We start from the raw sequence: 16,361 nt of genomic DNA on the forward strand, positions 1-16,361 counted from the left end.
CTGTGATTCGTTTCAAGACATGTCAGAGACGATATGAGGAAGGAAAGAGCCTCGTACTCAGGACCTTGGGCCAAAGTAAAAGTGGACCGATGGGCAAAAGAGAAAAAAAAGGGAATAAAGGAGAATTAAAGCGGGAAAGACCCTGGTGGTGGATTCTGCATGTCTTGGCACTCCGTCACTCGACAGTGCAGCTTCACGTCGAATGCGCGTTGCGTTCCTACGAGCGGCATTCACTATCTTCGCACAATCCAATTGCGCAAACCTCTGAATCGACAATCTTTTGTTCATTATTGTTTGCCCGTCTCCTCGAAATCTTTCAGGCGGAATCTACCTACCATCCATCCTCCGAATCATCCTAACGACACAACCGGATCAAGGGCTTGGCCCCTGTGTAGAAAAGATGCCCGCCAGAAAGCGCGCCCGCCAGGAGGCCGAACTAGACAACAGCATTGTCGCCGTAGAGAAGGCACAACCTCACAATGAAACCCTGGTCCGTCTACGGAACATGTGGCAGTTTGCCGCTCTCATGCAATACATGTACCTCTTCGGCAAACCCGTCAAGATCGATCCCGAATTCGACATGGAGGTATGCGCCCAGCCCTATAGTCCCCCGGATCAACTGCTAATGCTATGACAGGATCTAGAGCATGAATGTCTAAGACCCGAATCATCAGAGAAGCTGGCCGAGATTGGCCTCACCCTGCTCAAATTCGTCTCCTCGCATAGAGGACTCAAGTGCGTTCAGCCAGCCACAGACCCAGAAACATCCCACTAACCCATATCAGCTTCGACAACTTTGACGAATACACACGCCGCCAATTTGTCGCCAAAGCACCACAGCGCAATCCATACGGCACTGATGAGATCCCCAACAAATTTGCTGACTTTGACGTCTTCACAAAAATCCGCGTCCTGCATCAACTTTCGACATGGACCCTCTGGAATGCAGAGCGTATGCGTGGCTTGATGGAAGAGAAGGATAGCGAACAGACTCAATGGGTGCGACTAATCCATACCAAACGAACCGCTCAAACCGAAACTAACAACATGAACAGCGCATCGAAGAACTTGGTTGGGATTCTCAGGATCGCTCCTACTTCGTACTGGACGATGACCGCTTGTATCGCCGCACCGACGCACCGCTACCACCCGCTCCCGCTCCCAAACCCAAAGCAAAGGCCAAGCCACGCCGGTCTCGCGGCTCCCGTGCTAGTAAACGCATAAAGCTGGACACTTCGGCCCAAGAGAGTGAAGCCGAGGGAGAAGAGCAGGAAACCACCGAGATGGAAGTCAAGAACGACGAAACGACTGAAGATGACGGCTTTGGCGGCATGAAATGGGAGTGTATCGCTGTCACATACGAGGACTACACAATCTTCCTGGAGTCACTTCGCAAAAGTCGGGATCCGAACGAGAAGGCTCTTGTCAAGCGCATCAACGAACAGATCATGCCCACTCTAGAAAAGCGTGTTGAAGCACAACGTCAGAAAATGCTCAAAAAGCAACGGGAATTGGAGAACTTGCAGAAGATGGCCACAGCAAAGAGATCAAGCAGACTTGCTGGCAAGGCAGAACAGCGCAAGGCCGAAGAGGAGGCAGCCGAAGCAGAGAGGAAACGACAGGCTGAGCTTGAGATGGCTCGCAAGGAGCAGCTGAAACAAAGCAAGATGGAAGATGTGAGTCGCGAATGTGGACAAGCAAAGGACAGGACGACTAACAAGACGCAGGCACGCGAGTCGCGCATGCTCACCAGAGAACAGAGGCTCAAGGAGCGCGAAGTCAAGCGCATCTTGCATGAGGAAGAGCTTCGCAAGCTCGAAGAGAACCAGAAGAGTTTAGAGAATGGCGATGAAACTGAAGGTCGCCTGTCTGAGCGTCACCTGAAGGCCGAGATGGAGAGAAGACAGAAAGAGTTGGACGCGCTGGCTGAAGAGGATGACGAATGGATGTTCGATTGTGCAGTTTGTGGCAAGCACGGTCAGAATTACGATGACGGTACTCACTCGATTGCTTGCGAAAGGTGCAACACCTGGCAACACTCGAAATGCCACGGCATCGATGAGAAGGACGCAGAGAAGGATGATTTCCATTTCATTTGCACCGGCTGCCAAAAGAAGCCAAAGCTACACCTGCACTTGAAACAAAAGGAAGCTGCTGCACAAGACGCCCCTCGCGGTCCCCAGCTCGAGGCTGTCGAGATAACTTCGACTCCTCGTTCGGCCGCCCGACGCTACAACCTTCTCGATGGCCCTTCGCTTTCGCCATCAGGCCAAAGCCCTGGTCCACCAGGCTACCATCGTCCAGCTGGTCCTCCACCAGTTGGTATCCCTCAGCAAGCATGGAACGGCACTGCCTTACCTCCACCTGCTCGTCCTTCTTCCAACTACGGCAGTTCTCCTCCACCTCCCGCAAAAAACACTAACGATAATGACCTCTCTGCGCTACACGCTCAAGCTCATGCCGGCGCCATGTCAGCACACTCGATACATCCTCCGGTTTTGCAGCCCAGTGGTTTGCAAATGGGTCCGCCCTCGCCCACCAAAGGCTCTCGACCGTCATCATCTCATGGACTCTCAGAACACCGCACGAATGGCTCAGCGACTCCTCACCATCACCAACCATCCAGAAACAGCCTCTCGCCTTCTGGTCGACGCCTCTTCCAGAGTCCCAATACCTCCTTCCCTCCTCCCGCTCTACCACAGCAACAACAACGTGCCGCCGCCCACTCCCCAACTAAACAACCCAGCTCCTCACCCTCACACCCTCAATCTTTTCACACACCTGCCGCCAACGCTACACCCTACACTTATCAAAACACCTCTACTGTAACACCCGCCTCAGCAGCAACAAACATCCTCCGCGCCGGTCCTCACATGCAGAGCTCGCCTTTGCCACCTCTTCCTGCAGGCAACACACCTCTTATTCCTACCAAACACGATACACCACGCCCTGTGTCCCGAGACAGCATGGCTGAAACTCCAGTGGTGCCACCTATTACGGCGTTGAGCCCGAGCCCCGCTATCTTCATGCCTTCTATGCCTGCAGCGCCACCCGAGGGTGTTGAAGGTGTAGAGACTTCGCTTGGCGTTGGTAGTGTTCCTGTCAAGAAGATGCCCCCTAATGCCAATCAAGAGAGTGACGGCGATATCAGTATGGCTGATATGTAAGAAGGGTTTCTTTATGAGACGAGATTGGTGCAGGGTATGGAGTGGTGTGCAAGAAGATTACAAACGAAACGAGAAGGAGAGCAAGCATCATAGGACATGAACCATTTTTAGCATCTTGTTAGGATAGATGAGACAGCAAAGAGAGCCCAGAGCGCCTCGTAAACAGCGAATGAAAATGAACTGAAATTCCTCGAATCCTCTCCATCAGAACGTTTCCAAAAGTGCTTGCTATAAAAAAAGAGATAAGAGTATAAAATCAAGAGATGAGAATAGTATTCATAGTGATCGTCAAGTTCGTAGAAACTCAGTACTACGTTGTTCGAGTAGAGTTCGGTAATCCATCCAGAACGCCTCTTCATATATTCCGCCCAAACCATTGTTCATCCTCCTAATTCTTGTTGGTACAATTTTTGTTTGGCTCCCTTCTAATTGAGCAAGCCCACTCAATCCCTAAACCAAAATCATCAACCGTTCTTTTTTCACCACTTTCCCGTACCCAATATTCCAACTCATCACTGCAAAAGATTGTTCTCGACAGAAAACTCTCCCCCATCGCCAAACTCTCCCATCACTTGTCCCCACTCGGCATCACTGAGTTGGAACAGTTGTCCCTCATCCACAGCACCCAGTTCCAACACCGTTGTCGTAGTCAAGCCCCCGTCTTGGTAAAGTTCATAAACTCCGTTGCGGAGAACTCGGTGGTGGAGAAATCGGACATGTGTGGTAAGAGTGTTGACATGGGTGTATCTTGCATCGTTTGCTGCTGGTATTGCGAGAATTGTTGTTGTGGAGGTTGTGGAGGGACTTGTTGCGGGACCTGGTGGACATACATCATCTCAGGCGATTGTTGCTGTGATTGTTGCAAGGTTTGCCAGTTGTTAGACGATTGTCTGAAAATCAGCGTAGATTGGTTTGCAGGGCCTGAGGATGAGGAAGATGAATCAGAGGGAGAAACTCCATTTGTGTTGCACAACTCCATCACGTCTGCCTCACTGGATCCGAGCGTTTGCGGCGAAGTATGGGCTGTAGAATTGTCCGAGGAAAGATTCACTCGTACAGGGAAGATGCCTTTGAAGTTGCCTTGGGGTGGTTGAGCCAAGATTTCTGCGACCTCGGGTGGGAAGGTACCGCCTGAAGGGTGGTTGCCTCCTCGGCTTGTCTTTGGGTTGGAGTGTTGGGCCAGGCCGTTATCTCCGAATGTAGGGCGGCTGCCATCTCCATCGGCATAAGGGCATTGCATGGACTCTCGTGCTTGGGCCTGAGCTGCTCGAGCTGCACGAACGCGCAAGCTGCGAAGTTCCTCAAGGCCTGCTACTTCAAGGTCGACATCTAGCTGCGCTATGAATGATTCAGCGAGTGGGTTTGTTTTCTTCATGGCTTGAAGAGCGGATAGAAGGAAGTGGAGTGAGCCTCGAGCCGTATCGTCACGAGGTCGTGATTTGAGATACTGCACAAATACTCTGGCGGCGACGTATAAGGAGAAGGCCATGAACGGATTAGCTTGAGCCATGTCGAGATGACTGGACATTTTCATTAAGCTTGAGATTTCGGCGGCGGCGGTCAAGCAACGCATCTTGGATTCGGTGGCGAGTTTGGCTGGCAGCGAGTGTTTCTCTACCTTGAAGATGGCAGCTTGATGAAGACATATCACGGAAGTGTGGATGCACATGTTCATGAAGACAACCTTGGGATCGGAGACGGCGAGGGGCAGCCGCAGTGACTCCGGTAGGCCAAGCAATAAAGAAAGAATGGTGCCGTCCATTTGTCGATGGCGCTTCCAAAATACGCCGTTGATGTCGCCGTCATTTTGATCTGGTGTGTGCCGGTGTAGATGCAACAAGTTGCGGCCAAAGAGAGCAGAAATGACACCAACCGCACCCATGGATGATAAGCCATCAGCACCCCCAGGCGTGAGGGCATCTTTTAAGGATACAGAAGGCTCAGGTGTGCCAGCGTCAAAGGCCTCATCCGAGGCTGGCAGATCTGTGCAAATGTCCGACTCGTCAATAGTCATAGGCCAGCCAGTACCGATGCTCGCATAGCGGTCACCAGCGAAGATCATCCAGAACGAGCGTCTTCGCTCCTCCCTCTCTATCCAGTCTTTGGGTGGGGGAAGGCATTGCTTGACATCAACATTAGGACCATCGACACGGTGCAGACCCATCATGAGGGCTAATCGGGCAGCCCTTCCAGTGCTGAGCCATGCTCTCGGGAAGTACATCATCTTGAACTCGTAAGCTGCTATGCACTGCCAAGCCTGGACTGTGGCCAAGTTAATCATCTTTTCGCCTACGCCAGACATCTCATCACGCTCGAGGTAGTGACGGGCACGGCGGTACAAGGTGTCGACCATGTTTTCATACTTTGGATGAGCGCTGGCAGCCAAGGTCCAAACGGCATACTGAAGGGATAGACGAGGGCGCAGAGCAGGTGATGTGTTTTGCATGGCCATGAGATAGCGGACTCGGTGCAAGATAGGAGCAGAGGCATGAACACGTTCAAAGTAGAGAGCGGTCAGCTCGGCACAGACATCTGGAGGGGGCAGAGGTTCGTCCATGCCGGTAGCAAGCATTGACAAGTTGGGGCCCCACGGATGTGATTTGATTTCGCCCTCCCAGAAGGCGGGCTGTCTGGTATCATAGGCCTCAGACATTGACTGCTGACGTGTAGCAGGATTCGAATCACTGGTACTGGCTGGAGGTGGAGACTGGCCTACACGCATTTCCTGCATCAAACGTCCTTGGTCGGGATCAATACCACCCATGTCTGGCAAGTCATCGCCGTTGACGACAGATTGGTCAATGGCATTGAGTGGCATCTCGACGCCAGCATGGTTGTTGAGGAGTGTCTCGACTTGGGCCAAACGAGCTTCGAGTTCTTTCACGTAACCCCTCTTGGGGCCGCTCTTCTTGCGAACCTCATCGTAGGCGCAGTTGTGCGAAAGCCGAGTACATGTCGCGCACGAGGGTTTTGCTCCGTCGCATCGAAGCTTGCGTTTGCGACACAGCACACATGCTACTCGCTTGGATTTGGGTGGTTGCGCTTGGGTGGGCTGGTCGGGGAGTTGTTGGCTGAGGTCATTGAAGTAGCCGTCGGTCACGGCTTCGTCTGGTGACGGCATGGTCGCTTCCACAAGTCTGCTGCTTGATCGTGTTACTGAATATCGAAACAAAGCGCCTGGGTCTGGCGACAGGAGATACGGCGAGGCAGCTAGGCAGCACTCAAGTCGTCCTCATCAAGCTCCTTCAATCCATCGACGCTATTGGTTGGTCTGATACGGCCCCAAGAATCCTTCAATCCTTGGAGCTGCAACCACTCAACTGAGTCAACTCTCCCGTTTGTGGCTTTCTCACGCCCTCCATTGGCCTTGGCTGAGCTCTTTGATAGTGTAATCAAACCTTCTTTGACTTTCTGGAACATGAATCTTTGCCCTGATACGAGTATTTTTCTGCTCGACATAATGAATCATTAACATCCTCGTCTTGACCATACTCACTCCTTGCCATTCAGCAAGAAGCCTGCAGGATTTCGTGGCATCGCAACACAGGCTGTTGTCATAATCATTGCGAACAGATTAACCTGTTAAACCGTACATATGCTTATGCCACGTATGTAGCCCTATTCAAGTGCCCATCAAGGTTCAAGCCCAAGCGGACGGATCCTTTTGTTCTCGGCTGGCACTTCCTCAAAAGACAGGGTTTCCCTGATCACTGACAGTTTAAACCAACATAACCATATTACGATCGCAAGACTTGCGACATGCAGAGATCCTCAGTCTCAAGATGAACAGAATCGGTTCACACTACTCTTTTGCGTTGTCAAAGTCGTTCCAATATACAAATCTAAGTTTCCCAGTGCTGTCGTAAATCAAAATCCTGCGTCGGACATCTTGCAACATTCAAAATCCGTGCCTGCTATGAGTGCTGACAATCCCTACGTCCAGATATAGTAAGGTCTGACTGTGTTCATGGATGAATCATGTTAGCTTGCCATTTCTGATGCTGAAAGACAGGTTGGTGTATCAACTTGTCCAAAGTGGTATCAGGACGTGGAATTATCTGTCTCTCGATAGGGCATCTGCTCACGGAACATAATTGCCATCTTCGCTGACACTGTACGAAAAAGATGAAAAATCACACTAGGACTTGAGACCGGCCAAATGTAGCATGTGTAAGAAAGAATTTTGTCAAAAATATATACTGGAATTAATCAGACCTCAGCGATACAAAATCTCCAGGCTCTTGAGTCTAATTGAGCCTTTGATGGTTTCTAGAAACATGATAGAAAACGCATGGTGACCCAAAACACCGGGGAATGCAGATGAGGACAAAACAGAAAGAGAAGAAGAAGCGAGTGAAAAGATTTGCTTAGAGAAGGGTGGCACCCAACAGAGTGGACAAGGCAACGAGGCCAGTCATGATAAGAGGAGCGAAGGAAACCTCGCCCATGTTGACGCGCGAGGCAGCACCAGAGTGTGTGGCACTGGAGCTGGCGCCAGAACCAGTGGATGCAGAACCGGAGGCAGTGCGGGTGGCGGAACCGCTTCCAGCAGAGGCGGTAGCAACGTTGTCCGTACCAGCATCCTGAGAACCGGGGCCAGAAAGACCGGGACCAGTGCCAGCACCAGAGGTCATGTACTTCTTGGCGTCACTGGGCATAGCAGGGAGGTCCTCGCCTTGGAAGTTGCCGGTGTTCCAGGTGTCGCTAGAGGGAGGGCAGGTGGAAGGAGTACCGTCAGAGTGGTAACCGCCATCGCCAGAAGGAGCAGTGTTGTTAGCGAGTGCATTCTGGAGGTAGGTGAAATCGTCGTTGGGGGTAACAGAAGAACCAGAGATGGTGACAAGACCGTAGCCAGAGTCCTCCTCAGAGTACTCGTAGACGAGACCACCACTGTAGACGCCAGTCATCTCCTGGTTGTAGAGAGCCGAAACTTCCTCGAACTTGCGAGTGTTCTTGTTGCAGCCGTATTCGGAAAGGAAGAGAGGCAGACTGTAGTTGCTGTAGGTCTGAACCTTTTGGTCCCAACCAGAGATGGTGAAGGACGAGGGGTCGCACCACGAGTAGTCGTTGAATGCAAAGAAGTCGCTGCGCTGGTCATCGGTTCCGCAGTTCATGTACTGGGCAGTCTCGTAGCGGTTCGAGCTGACATCGGCAGCGGAGTAGCCAATAGGAATGGCACGGTAGCCTCTGTTGTTGCGGTACTGCTTGAGATCACGAGTGACGGCCTTGATGTAAGGAGCACAGTCGGTAGTGTTGCCGTCGTTGATGACCTCGTTACCGGAGAAGAAAAGAAGGGTGTTGGTGTAGTTGGCAAAGGCATCAACAGTGGCGAAGAGGCTCTGCAAGTAGACAGCGTTGTACGAGATGGCGGGCTTATCGCGTCTGATCGAGTACAGGGGAGTGTTGACATCGAGAGCAACGTAGATTCCAGCCTCGGCAAGAGCGTTCATGCAAGTGTCGTGGTTGACGCTGTTGTCAACAGTGTAGACACGGATGGTGTTGATGCCAAGCTGCTTGAAGTACTTGATGTCACGCTGGCAACCAGCCTCGTCGGCCAGAGGGTCCTTAGCGTCAGAAGAGCCACCGGGCTGGTAGTCGACACCACGGATGTAGAAGCGGTCGTTGCCGGCGAAGAAGGCGTTGCCCTTGACGGTAACGGTAGGAAGGCTGCCCGAAGAAGTGCCAGAGGCTCTGGCCTCGAGGGTAGGAGAGGCAATGGCCAGAGAGGCGCTCAAGGCGACCGAAGCAGCAGCGAATGAAGCCTTCATTGTGTGCAAATATGGAAAATGGAAGATATCAAGTTAAAAGTCGAGAAGTCTAGTAAGACAAGGAAAACAAAAAAGCTCCCGATAAAAGAGTGACGGGAGTGTTCAAGAAGTCGAGTATTAGAAAAGGCGGACTAAGCAAGACTGCACAACGAGAGTGGCAGGAAAGATGATGGAACGAAGCAGGGGGAGGGATGGTAGTGCATTTTGTTTGGCCCAGCATATCCTCGCACGGGCTCACGCCTCAGCCGTCCGCAGTGCGTTTGATCATCCGCGGCGCCTCCTAACAAAACTTTCGCGTTTTTGTGCCTGTTTGATCGGCGCTGACTGTTTTGACAAGGCAAACCATCACTGCGAAAAATCTGTTCCTGACTTCGTGCAAGGAAGAACCTTTGATCCACCTCTGACCGTCCAGCAGACGATGCACATTCTGTTGTTACTCTCAAGTCTGAGATGACCGTTCCCTTGGATTGCCTCACCCCGTATTCCCCCAGAGGCCACAAAATTGCCTAGAATTACACTTCTGGAGCTTTTGAAACGCCACCATCTTACAGTTGTAAACTTGTGATCAGCAATCCTTGGCCTTGATCGTCACGTAGGCCACCTCCCGCATATGTTGACCTGCAACTCTCTGACAGTGCGTGCGCGTTCTTTCGGAGGTTTGTGTCGGCTCGGCCAAGAAAGCCCGTCATACATTTCTCTTTCTATGCTAATCTCTAATCTCGCTTGTGCCCACCCCTCCACCACTTTGCGCTGCACAGCCATAATCGAAAATCATCCCAGCCTTCCCCAATCTCCAGCCATCTTGTGATACTCCGAAAATAATGCCCATAATAAAAAAGCAATGTACCCCTAAAAGTTGCGCCGCATGACGTGTAGAATATCTCATGCACCGGCCCTGCAACATGCGAGTAGAAACGAAGGAAAATGGGTGATGTAGAATAAGAAAAGAAAAGAAAAGAAAAAGAAAAATCATGCCCAAATCCTCACCATAGCTTTCACTTGGTTTGGAAAGGGTTGGTACGTGAATCGCTTTTAGATCGCCAGAACATCAGCTTGCTCAGACGGTTCTCCTTCTTCCTCTTGTTCTCTTGGTGAACAGACGGAGGAATGGCCGTTTGAGGACGTTGTTCGGTTCTGAGACTGTGCCTGCTCTCACCAAAGGGGCCACCTAAGAGCATGCTCAAGCTTTGAATGCTTGAGCGCTTGCGACGGCGTTCAGAAGCTTGCATGTCTGCCTGACCATTGCCACATGCCACCGACACAGGTCGATCCATAGTCTCGCGACGGGGGCTTGTTTGGTACATGGTACTGATCATGGTCGAACGACTGCTAGTCAAAGAGGGAACATCATCAGCCGACATGTATAGCTCGGGCGTTGGCTCTGCAGTAGTGAAAGAGCTCATGGTACGAGTATCAGCGATTGAAGACGCTGATGTACCAAGACGTAAGGCGTCGAAAGATCCCTGATTGCGCGCAAGATCCGGAGATGAGAAGGTTGAGGCGACATTGGAGGTAGGTGTGAGGGGAGCATTGTTTGGAGTAGGAAGACCAAGACCATTGTCCTCTGCTAGAATAGTGCGAGCACCACTAGACTCTGACGATTTTGTGACAGAAGAGGCTCGAGGCTCATCGTAGTCTGCAGCCGTTTCTGAGAGTGTCGGTTCCTCTACAATGGTATCCTCGACCACTGACGTGCGTGGTGGGGTAGACTGACGCTGGAGATAATCAGAAGTTTGAGCACTCCTCAATGAGCCTTGAGACTCGATTCCGAGACCATCTTCGAAGCTCCAGTCAAAGTTTGGCTCAAGCTGTGCGTTGGCAGCGTCGACAACCTGGATGCCAGTACCGATTTCCTCGTCTGCCTGACTCGATGCTTCACCAATGCTCGGTTCTTTGACAGCTTCGACGTCTAATTCCTCTTCCTCTTCTTCGAAAACATCGTCCATTGGAGATTGTGCTGGAGAGCTGGCTCTGCCAGCAAATTCGAAGGGGACCAAAGCAGGGGCACTTTCGGTTCTACGGTGGTAATGCATGCCTGGTCCAGTGAAGTCTCTGTTTAGCCTGCTGCTGTGAAGCTGTCTTCTCTTGGTAGCAGGGCGCGACTCTTCCCAGCTCATTGTGGGGGTTCCGTAAGGTCCTAGAGCAGCGTCCAGATCGATGACGGGACTCGTGTCATCGCCTCCTGCTGATGAAGGCGAAAGGAAAGGGAAGAATGAGTCCGACATTTCCGACCGCGGTGAGAGTATTGAGGGGCTTGTGATATCGTCGGCATCGGTGAAAGGATCTTGACCAAACAAAGCATCAAGATCGGGCTCCTCACCAAAGAGGTCTGTTACCTGGGGTCCGAGATCAGGTGTCTGTTCACCATTCTCACTCTCCTCCGAAGTATCGGCTGTTTGCTTTGTTTTCTTTCCATCCTTGGCTTTACGACCAAGAATTGACGTTGCCCACTTCTTGACTCTCTTTCGGGAAGACTCGCGGTGCAGACCTTGGCCGGCAGTGTTGGATCTCCTCGCGGGGATTTGAGAGTCATCACAAACCACAGGCTCTTGCAGTGAGATGGTCGAAGTTCCGATATCCGCTGATGCGGTAAGCGAAATCAATGGCTCGCTGCGGCGGCGATCGAGTTTCAAGAAGTTCTTCTTCTTGGAAAGTCGAGGAACATCGCTAGTAGGTTCCGGAGCGAAGGTCAGGCTATTATTAGGAAGCTTGAAGGTTGGAGGAGGGCTTAGGACAGGCGTTTCGGCATTGATCATGGCGTCGGATGCCATATTTGATACCGTTCTAGGCGATACTTCAGAAGAAAGGTCGGGGATTGTTATCATTGTCCTTCTAGGAGAGGGATTTCCAATACCACCGAGACTGATGACCGAAGACAAACTGTTTCCTACTGAATGACCACGGACAGTAGATGCGGAGCTGGTAGTGTCTGCAGAAACAGTTGAAAGTGGCCGGGGGATAAACTCGATCTTCTCCGAGAAACCAACACGAGGCCTAGAAGGCGGGCGTGCGATTGGCTCTTCCGCAACTGATCCAGAGGGAGATAGCACGGCCAAAACACTTTCGCTAGATTTGCGTTCCTCATTCACTGATTTGGCCGGCGAAGGATATTGTGGTTGGTTGACAGACTCAATAGTAGGCGTTTGTGGGTCCGGGCTCTGGGGTCGTACGTTGGCGTCTCTTGGTTGAAGAATGCTGTTGAGGTCATGACCCGAGATGGCAGTTGATCTCCGGTGAGCGTGTCCGCGTCTTTTGGAGGGCGAACCACTGAGGTCTGGCACAGGCAGAGATCCAAGATGTTTTGAAGGGCTGGGACCCAGCATCAAGCCCATTCGACTATCTCCGCCAACCAATTCACTGGCTCCTCTACGGTGTCCGGCGCTCTTTGGTGGGCTAGTAGGAGGCGTCGGAGTTGTGGGTGACGAAGGTTGGTTGTCTAGACGGCCGGAAGTGTCAGACGAGTTGAAGCTGAAGGTTGGCAGCGCGGATGTGGACTGTCGCGCTGATCGAGAACGACCATGGTGTGAAGTGGGAGCCAGATTCATTGATACGGGTCGTCTAGAATTCGACATGGCAGGCTGCTCTGTTGTGGGTCGAGGAGGAAAGACAAAGTCTGGCACAAGCTGCAAGGTTTCCTGGTCCATGTTGATGGATCTGTAGTGCTGGTCGTTCATGGAATGGTGGAAGGACATAGTCGTGGCCATAGCATCCAAAGAAGGACTCGTGTGAAGGAGCGGCAGTGATATTAAAGTGAGGTAAGATGGTGAGGTGAGTTGTCGGCGTTTGCGCGCGCACGATGATGTCGTTGTTATGTCGCCAGAAAGTTGACAGGAGCAAAAGAATATTAATCTGAGAACAATGTCAGTGGTCGTGGCCTAACACCAGAGATTTGATGTTGGAAGATACCAAACTAGAAACATGGGACGCTCGCAGAGCTAAATCACTTTGTCACGGAAGAAGGAAGGCGCAAACAACAAATAATCAAAGCAAGCAGTATGTCGAATTAAAAAAGGAATGGACGCAGTCTCAACTACAGACAACTCGTGAAGAAGTCGTCCGAGAAGATCCTACAGAAAGAGGGTGTTGAACAGAGGTCGAGGAGGAGGGGTCGCGGGAAGAGAGAGAGGAGCAGAGAGAAAGGTAAAGCCCGGCGGATGCAGATGCATGTACCAAGTTGGTAACAGCAGGCTCAGGCTCGGTCGGCCTTGGCTGCGCCGCGCTCGGGCCAAAACGCTAGGGCAGAAATAATCGAAGCGTTTACGAGAGCGTTGCGAGTGAACCGTTTCCCAAATCCAATCCAATCCCAGAGGGCTCCATTTCGCATGCCATGGGAAATAACGACCCGCCAAACTGCTCGCTCTCTGTTCTCACGCGACGCCCAAACGGTGCATCCTTCAGTAGTTATCGACACGAACGTAGTGATTATTCTCTGTTGTCGCCATGCAACCCTCCCCACATTGCCTATCGTAGATTGCACACAATGATGGTGAGCAGCGGATGACGGCGGCGACTCGGGAACGCCCTGGTCGCTTTGGATCGTTGCCGGGCAATAAAATGTCAATATATTTTTGCTGTTCGCTGTCTGCCTTGCTTCCCAGCTTGGACAGGCAGTACGAGCAGTGCCGCTAATGATGCCACTACTGTGTCTAAGTATGCATCACGACAGACACAGCTCTCAGGCCATACGTTCCTGTCTTCTTATCTCGTTGCCATGATACCGCGTCGCCAATCGCGCTGCTCTTTGTCAATAGTGAGGCCGTTTGTTATCGTGAACTATGGCAACTGTCCAAGTCTGTTGTACTTGGCTATGTCATTGTCTATTCCTGGAGTCGCTCTCTACTTGTTACTCTGGCATCCATCCCGCAAGCACATCCGCATCTGCTGCACTCGGACTCAACACGTCTTGTCTCCACGCGTCAACCGACCAGTCATGTTGATTGTTTCAGGATAGACCCTTCCCCACAAGGCCACAGGTGATCGACAGGCCCCGCAATTAAACCATAGCGAATCTCTCGACGAGCAAAAAGTCTTTGCGGCCTCGAATGTTGGTTTCCTGAATCGCAGAGGCAAAGTCTTACGCAAGGCGTTTCGGTTCTGATTCAGCTTCCATCTGTCCGGATTCTGCTTCTCGAAGGCGGTACTTTGGTTCTTGTGCTTGTACTCGAGACCTTGGCCGAACACTTCCGCGGCGCCTGCGAGTTTCTGACTTGCAGCTGCATGCTTAGCATTGTTGCAAGCACTCTTTGGGCTACTCGATTGAGTATGCACACGAATACAGACCAACACGAGCTCGAGCCCATTTTCACATGTTGCGTGCATGTACAGTACTCGTGACTTCATGTACACTGTATGAGATGTCGCAACCCGAGTGCACACGCAAGAAGACTTGCAGCGGGTCGTAGACTTACCATCTTTACCTCACCAACACCTAATCGGATGTACAGAGTCATATACGATTCTGCCGATCTCGTCTAGCGATAAAGCTGGCGCCGCTGAGTTGCTGATAAGCTGTTTTTGGACATTGTGCCTCAAGCAGGGTCCGCACTTCAAGCAGGGTCTCTAACAGATCATTGCAAGTCTATTGGTTTGCGCGGAATGCTGCGCCGACGCATGTGCGTTGTGCTATCTACAGCAGAACCCCAAGCGGATAAGCCGACGGGATACTGTTGGTACCCTTGGGCATGACGCTAGGTACAGTTGCATAGTCTCGAACAGGTATGTGCCGACCAGCCCACACAGGAGGCTTCCTGACCTGCGTCAGAGCATGGATTTCGTGCGCGATCTGTAGCAGTTTGGCTTCTGTCCATGGTAAGCCCATCAGCTCGAGACCAATAGGGATGCCGACCGCGGCTGTGTCAGTAGCTGGACTGAAGCCTGCGGGAAGCGCCAGTGATGGGAAACCAGTCACCCCAGCCAAAATTCCATTGCGTCCATGTTGGTTTGCGGCTCCAATCCTCACTGGGAGGTTCTTTTGCTGCGGGTAAATAATTGCATCCAAATGGTTTGTTTTGAAGGTTTCGTGCAGATGCATGGTCAGATCTTGGATATTGTTCAAGACCGCCTCATACTCGGGATCCTGTGTACTGCCCTTCAAAACAGCCTTGATGAAATCGTACTGTTGAGGCAGCACAAGAAAAGAATTGCCCTCGCTATACAGGTCTTGGAGAGTGGCAGGGTGTTGCCCCTTGAGGCTTGCCCTTGCCAGATACTGGTCCACTTCTTGCCTCAATTCGAATCTTTGAGTTTCACATGACGCGAGTATAGCGTTTACGCGATACTTGGGGTCCTCGATTTGTACAACAGTGGCACCTGCTTCTTGCAATCTCACGATCATTGAGTCCAAGGCCTCATTGACAGGTTCGGTTTCATTGGTCTGAGTACGGTCAAAGAATGTCTCAAGAACTCCGATCGTCTTACCACTAAGAGAGCTCGAAGCAAGATCCCTGTAGTAATCCGTTCCACGAATACCTTCAGGTACAAGTGCAGTACTGTTGTCTTCAGGGTCTAACTGCGTGCTTGCAATTGCCGAAAGAGCGATAGCAAGATCCTCAACGCATCGAGCGATGGGCCCAACGGCGTCTTGTGTATGGGAGTTTGGAACGACTCCAGCCCTTGAAACGAGGCCTCTGGTCGGACGTAGCCCGAAGAGGCTGTTTGCGCTTGCTGGACTACGTACACTGTTGATCGTATCCGTACCCAGGGAGAAGACGGCGAAAGATGCAGCAATGCTGGCACCACTGCCTCCTGACGATCCTCCCGGAGTTCTGTCGGCATCGTAGGGGTTGATGGTCTGACCACCAAGAGAGGAGACGGATATTCCTTCCAAGGCGAGTTCTTGGAGATTTGTTTTGCCTAGAATGATGGCACCTGCATCTTTGAGCGCCTTGACAACCGCAGCATCGACTGAAGGCCTCGAGTCAGCCAGGGCAAGACTTCCGCTGGTAGTTGGCAGAGACGCAGTGTCAAGATTGTCCTTCACAAGCACGGGCACGCAGAACAGCGGTCCTGTTGTGGCATTCTTGGAAGCGAACAGTGCGTCTTGTTCTGATGCAATTGAAAGAGAATCCGGATCCAGAGATATTATAGAATTGATGTTTTCATGGTCCAAGGCCTCAATACGTGACAAGAAGGCAGAAACAATGCTGCGACAGCTCTCGCCAGAATATAGCGCGTTGTGAACAGAAGCTATTGTGGCCTCACGTGGATCAAACTGCTCTTGACCATGAGCGATGATTGCAGTTGACGCAACGAGTAAGGCCCAGTATTTGAGGTGTCGCAGCTGCATTTTGAACGAAATGAAACGAAGCAGGCAGTGTAAGGATTTGATGCTCAATACAGGTTCAATGTGAATAGCCGGAGGTGACGACAATCTGCTTCGGCATGTGTGCACGGGAGACAAAATAGTGGGTTCGATCTTGAGCAGATC

At 51.6% G+C, this 16,361-nt stretch overlaps 5 protein-coding genes across 5 annotated transcripts; 1 reads left to right on the forward strand and 4 right to left on the reverse strand.

The window, feature by feature from the left end:
- Positions 1–400: 400 nt before the first annotated feature.
- On the forward strand, positions 401–3,167 carry M437DRAFT_76921 (uncharacterized protein; the record flags this gene model as incomplete). The annotated part of the gene is made up of 5 exons (XM_041026711.1): positions 401–586; positions 638–735; positions 786–999; positions 1,056–1,676; positions 1,728–3,167. The coding sequence occupies 5 exons, from the start codon at positions 401–403 to the stop codon at positions 3,165–3,167; spliced, it is 2,559 nt and encodes an 852-aa protein (XP_040877985.1).
- Positions 3,168–4,482: 1,315 nt separating this feature from the next.
- On the reverse strand, positions 4,483–6,201 carry M437DRAFT_32680 (uncharacterized protein; the record flags this gene model as incomplete). The annotated part of the gene is made up of 1 exon (XM_041019237.1): positions 4,483–6,201. A coding segment is annotated over one exon (1,719 nt), but the record flags the coding sequence as incomplete, so codon positions are not given.
- A 1,333-nt stretch (positions 6,202–7,534) lies between these two features.
- M437DRAFT_53024 (beta-glucanosyltransferase) lies at positions 7,535–8,935 on the reverse strand (the record flags this gene model as incomplete). Its single annotated transcript, XM_041022461.1, has 1 exon — positions 7,535–8,935. One exon carries the CDS (start codon positions 8,933–8,935, stop codon positions 7,535–7,537), a length of 1,401 nt encoding a protein of 466 aa, XP_040877987.1.
- A 995-nt stretch (positions 8,936–9,930) lies between these two features.
- Positions 9,931–12,639, reverse strand: M437DRAFT_67739 (uncharacterized protein; the record flags this gene model as incomplete). The annotated part of the gene is made up of 1 exon (XM_041024994.1): positions 9,931–12,639. One exon carries the CDS (start codon positions 12,637–12,639, stop codon positions 9,931–9,933), a length of 2,709 nt encoding a protein of 902 aa, XP_040877988.1.
- Positions 12,640–14,561: 1,922 nt separating this feature from the next.
- Positions 14,562–16,220, reverse strand: M437DRAFT_53349 (amidase signature enzyme; the record flags this gene model as incomplete). Its single annotated transcript, XM_041022514.1, has 1 exon — positions 14,562–16,220. One exon carries the CDS (start codon positions 16,218–16,220, stop codon positions 14,562–14,564), a length of 1,659 nt encoding a protein of 552 aa, XP_040877989.1.
- Positions 16,221–16,361: the final 141 nt, after the last annotated feature.

The sequence above is a fragment of the Aureobasidium melanogenum genome (assembly GCF_000721775.1).
Source record: "Aureobasidium melanogenum CBS 110374 unplaced genomic scaffold scaffold_17, whole genome shotgun sequence".
NCBI lineage: Eukaryota > Fungi > Ascomycota > Dothideomycetes > Dothideales > Saccotheciaceae > Aureobasidium > Aureobasidium melanogenum.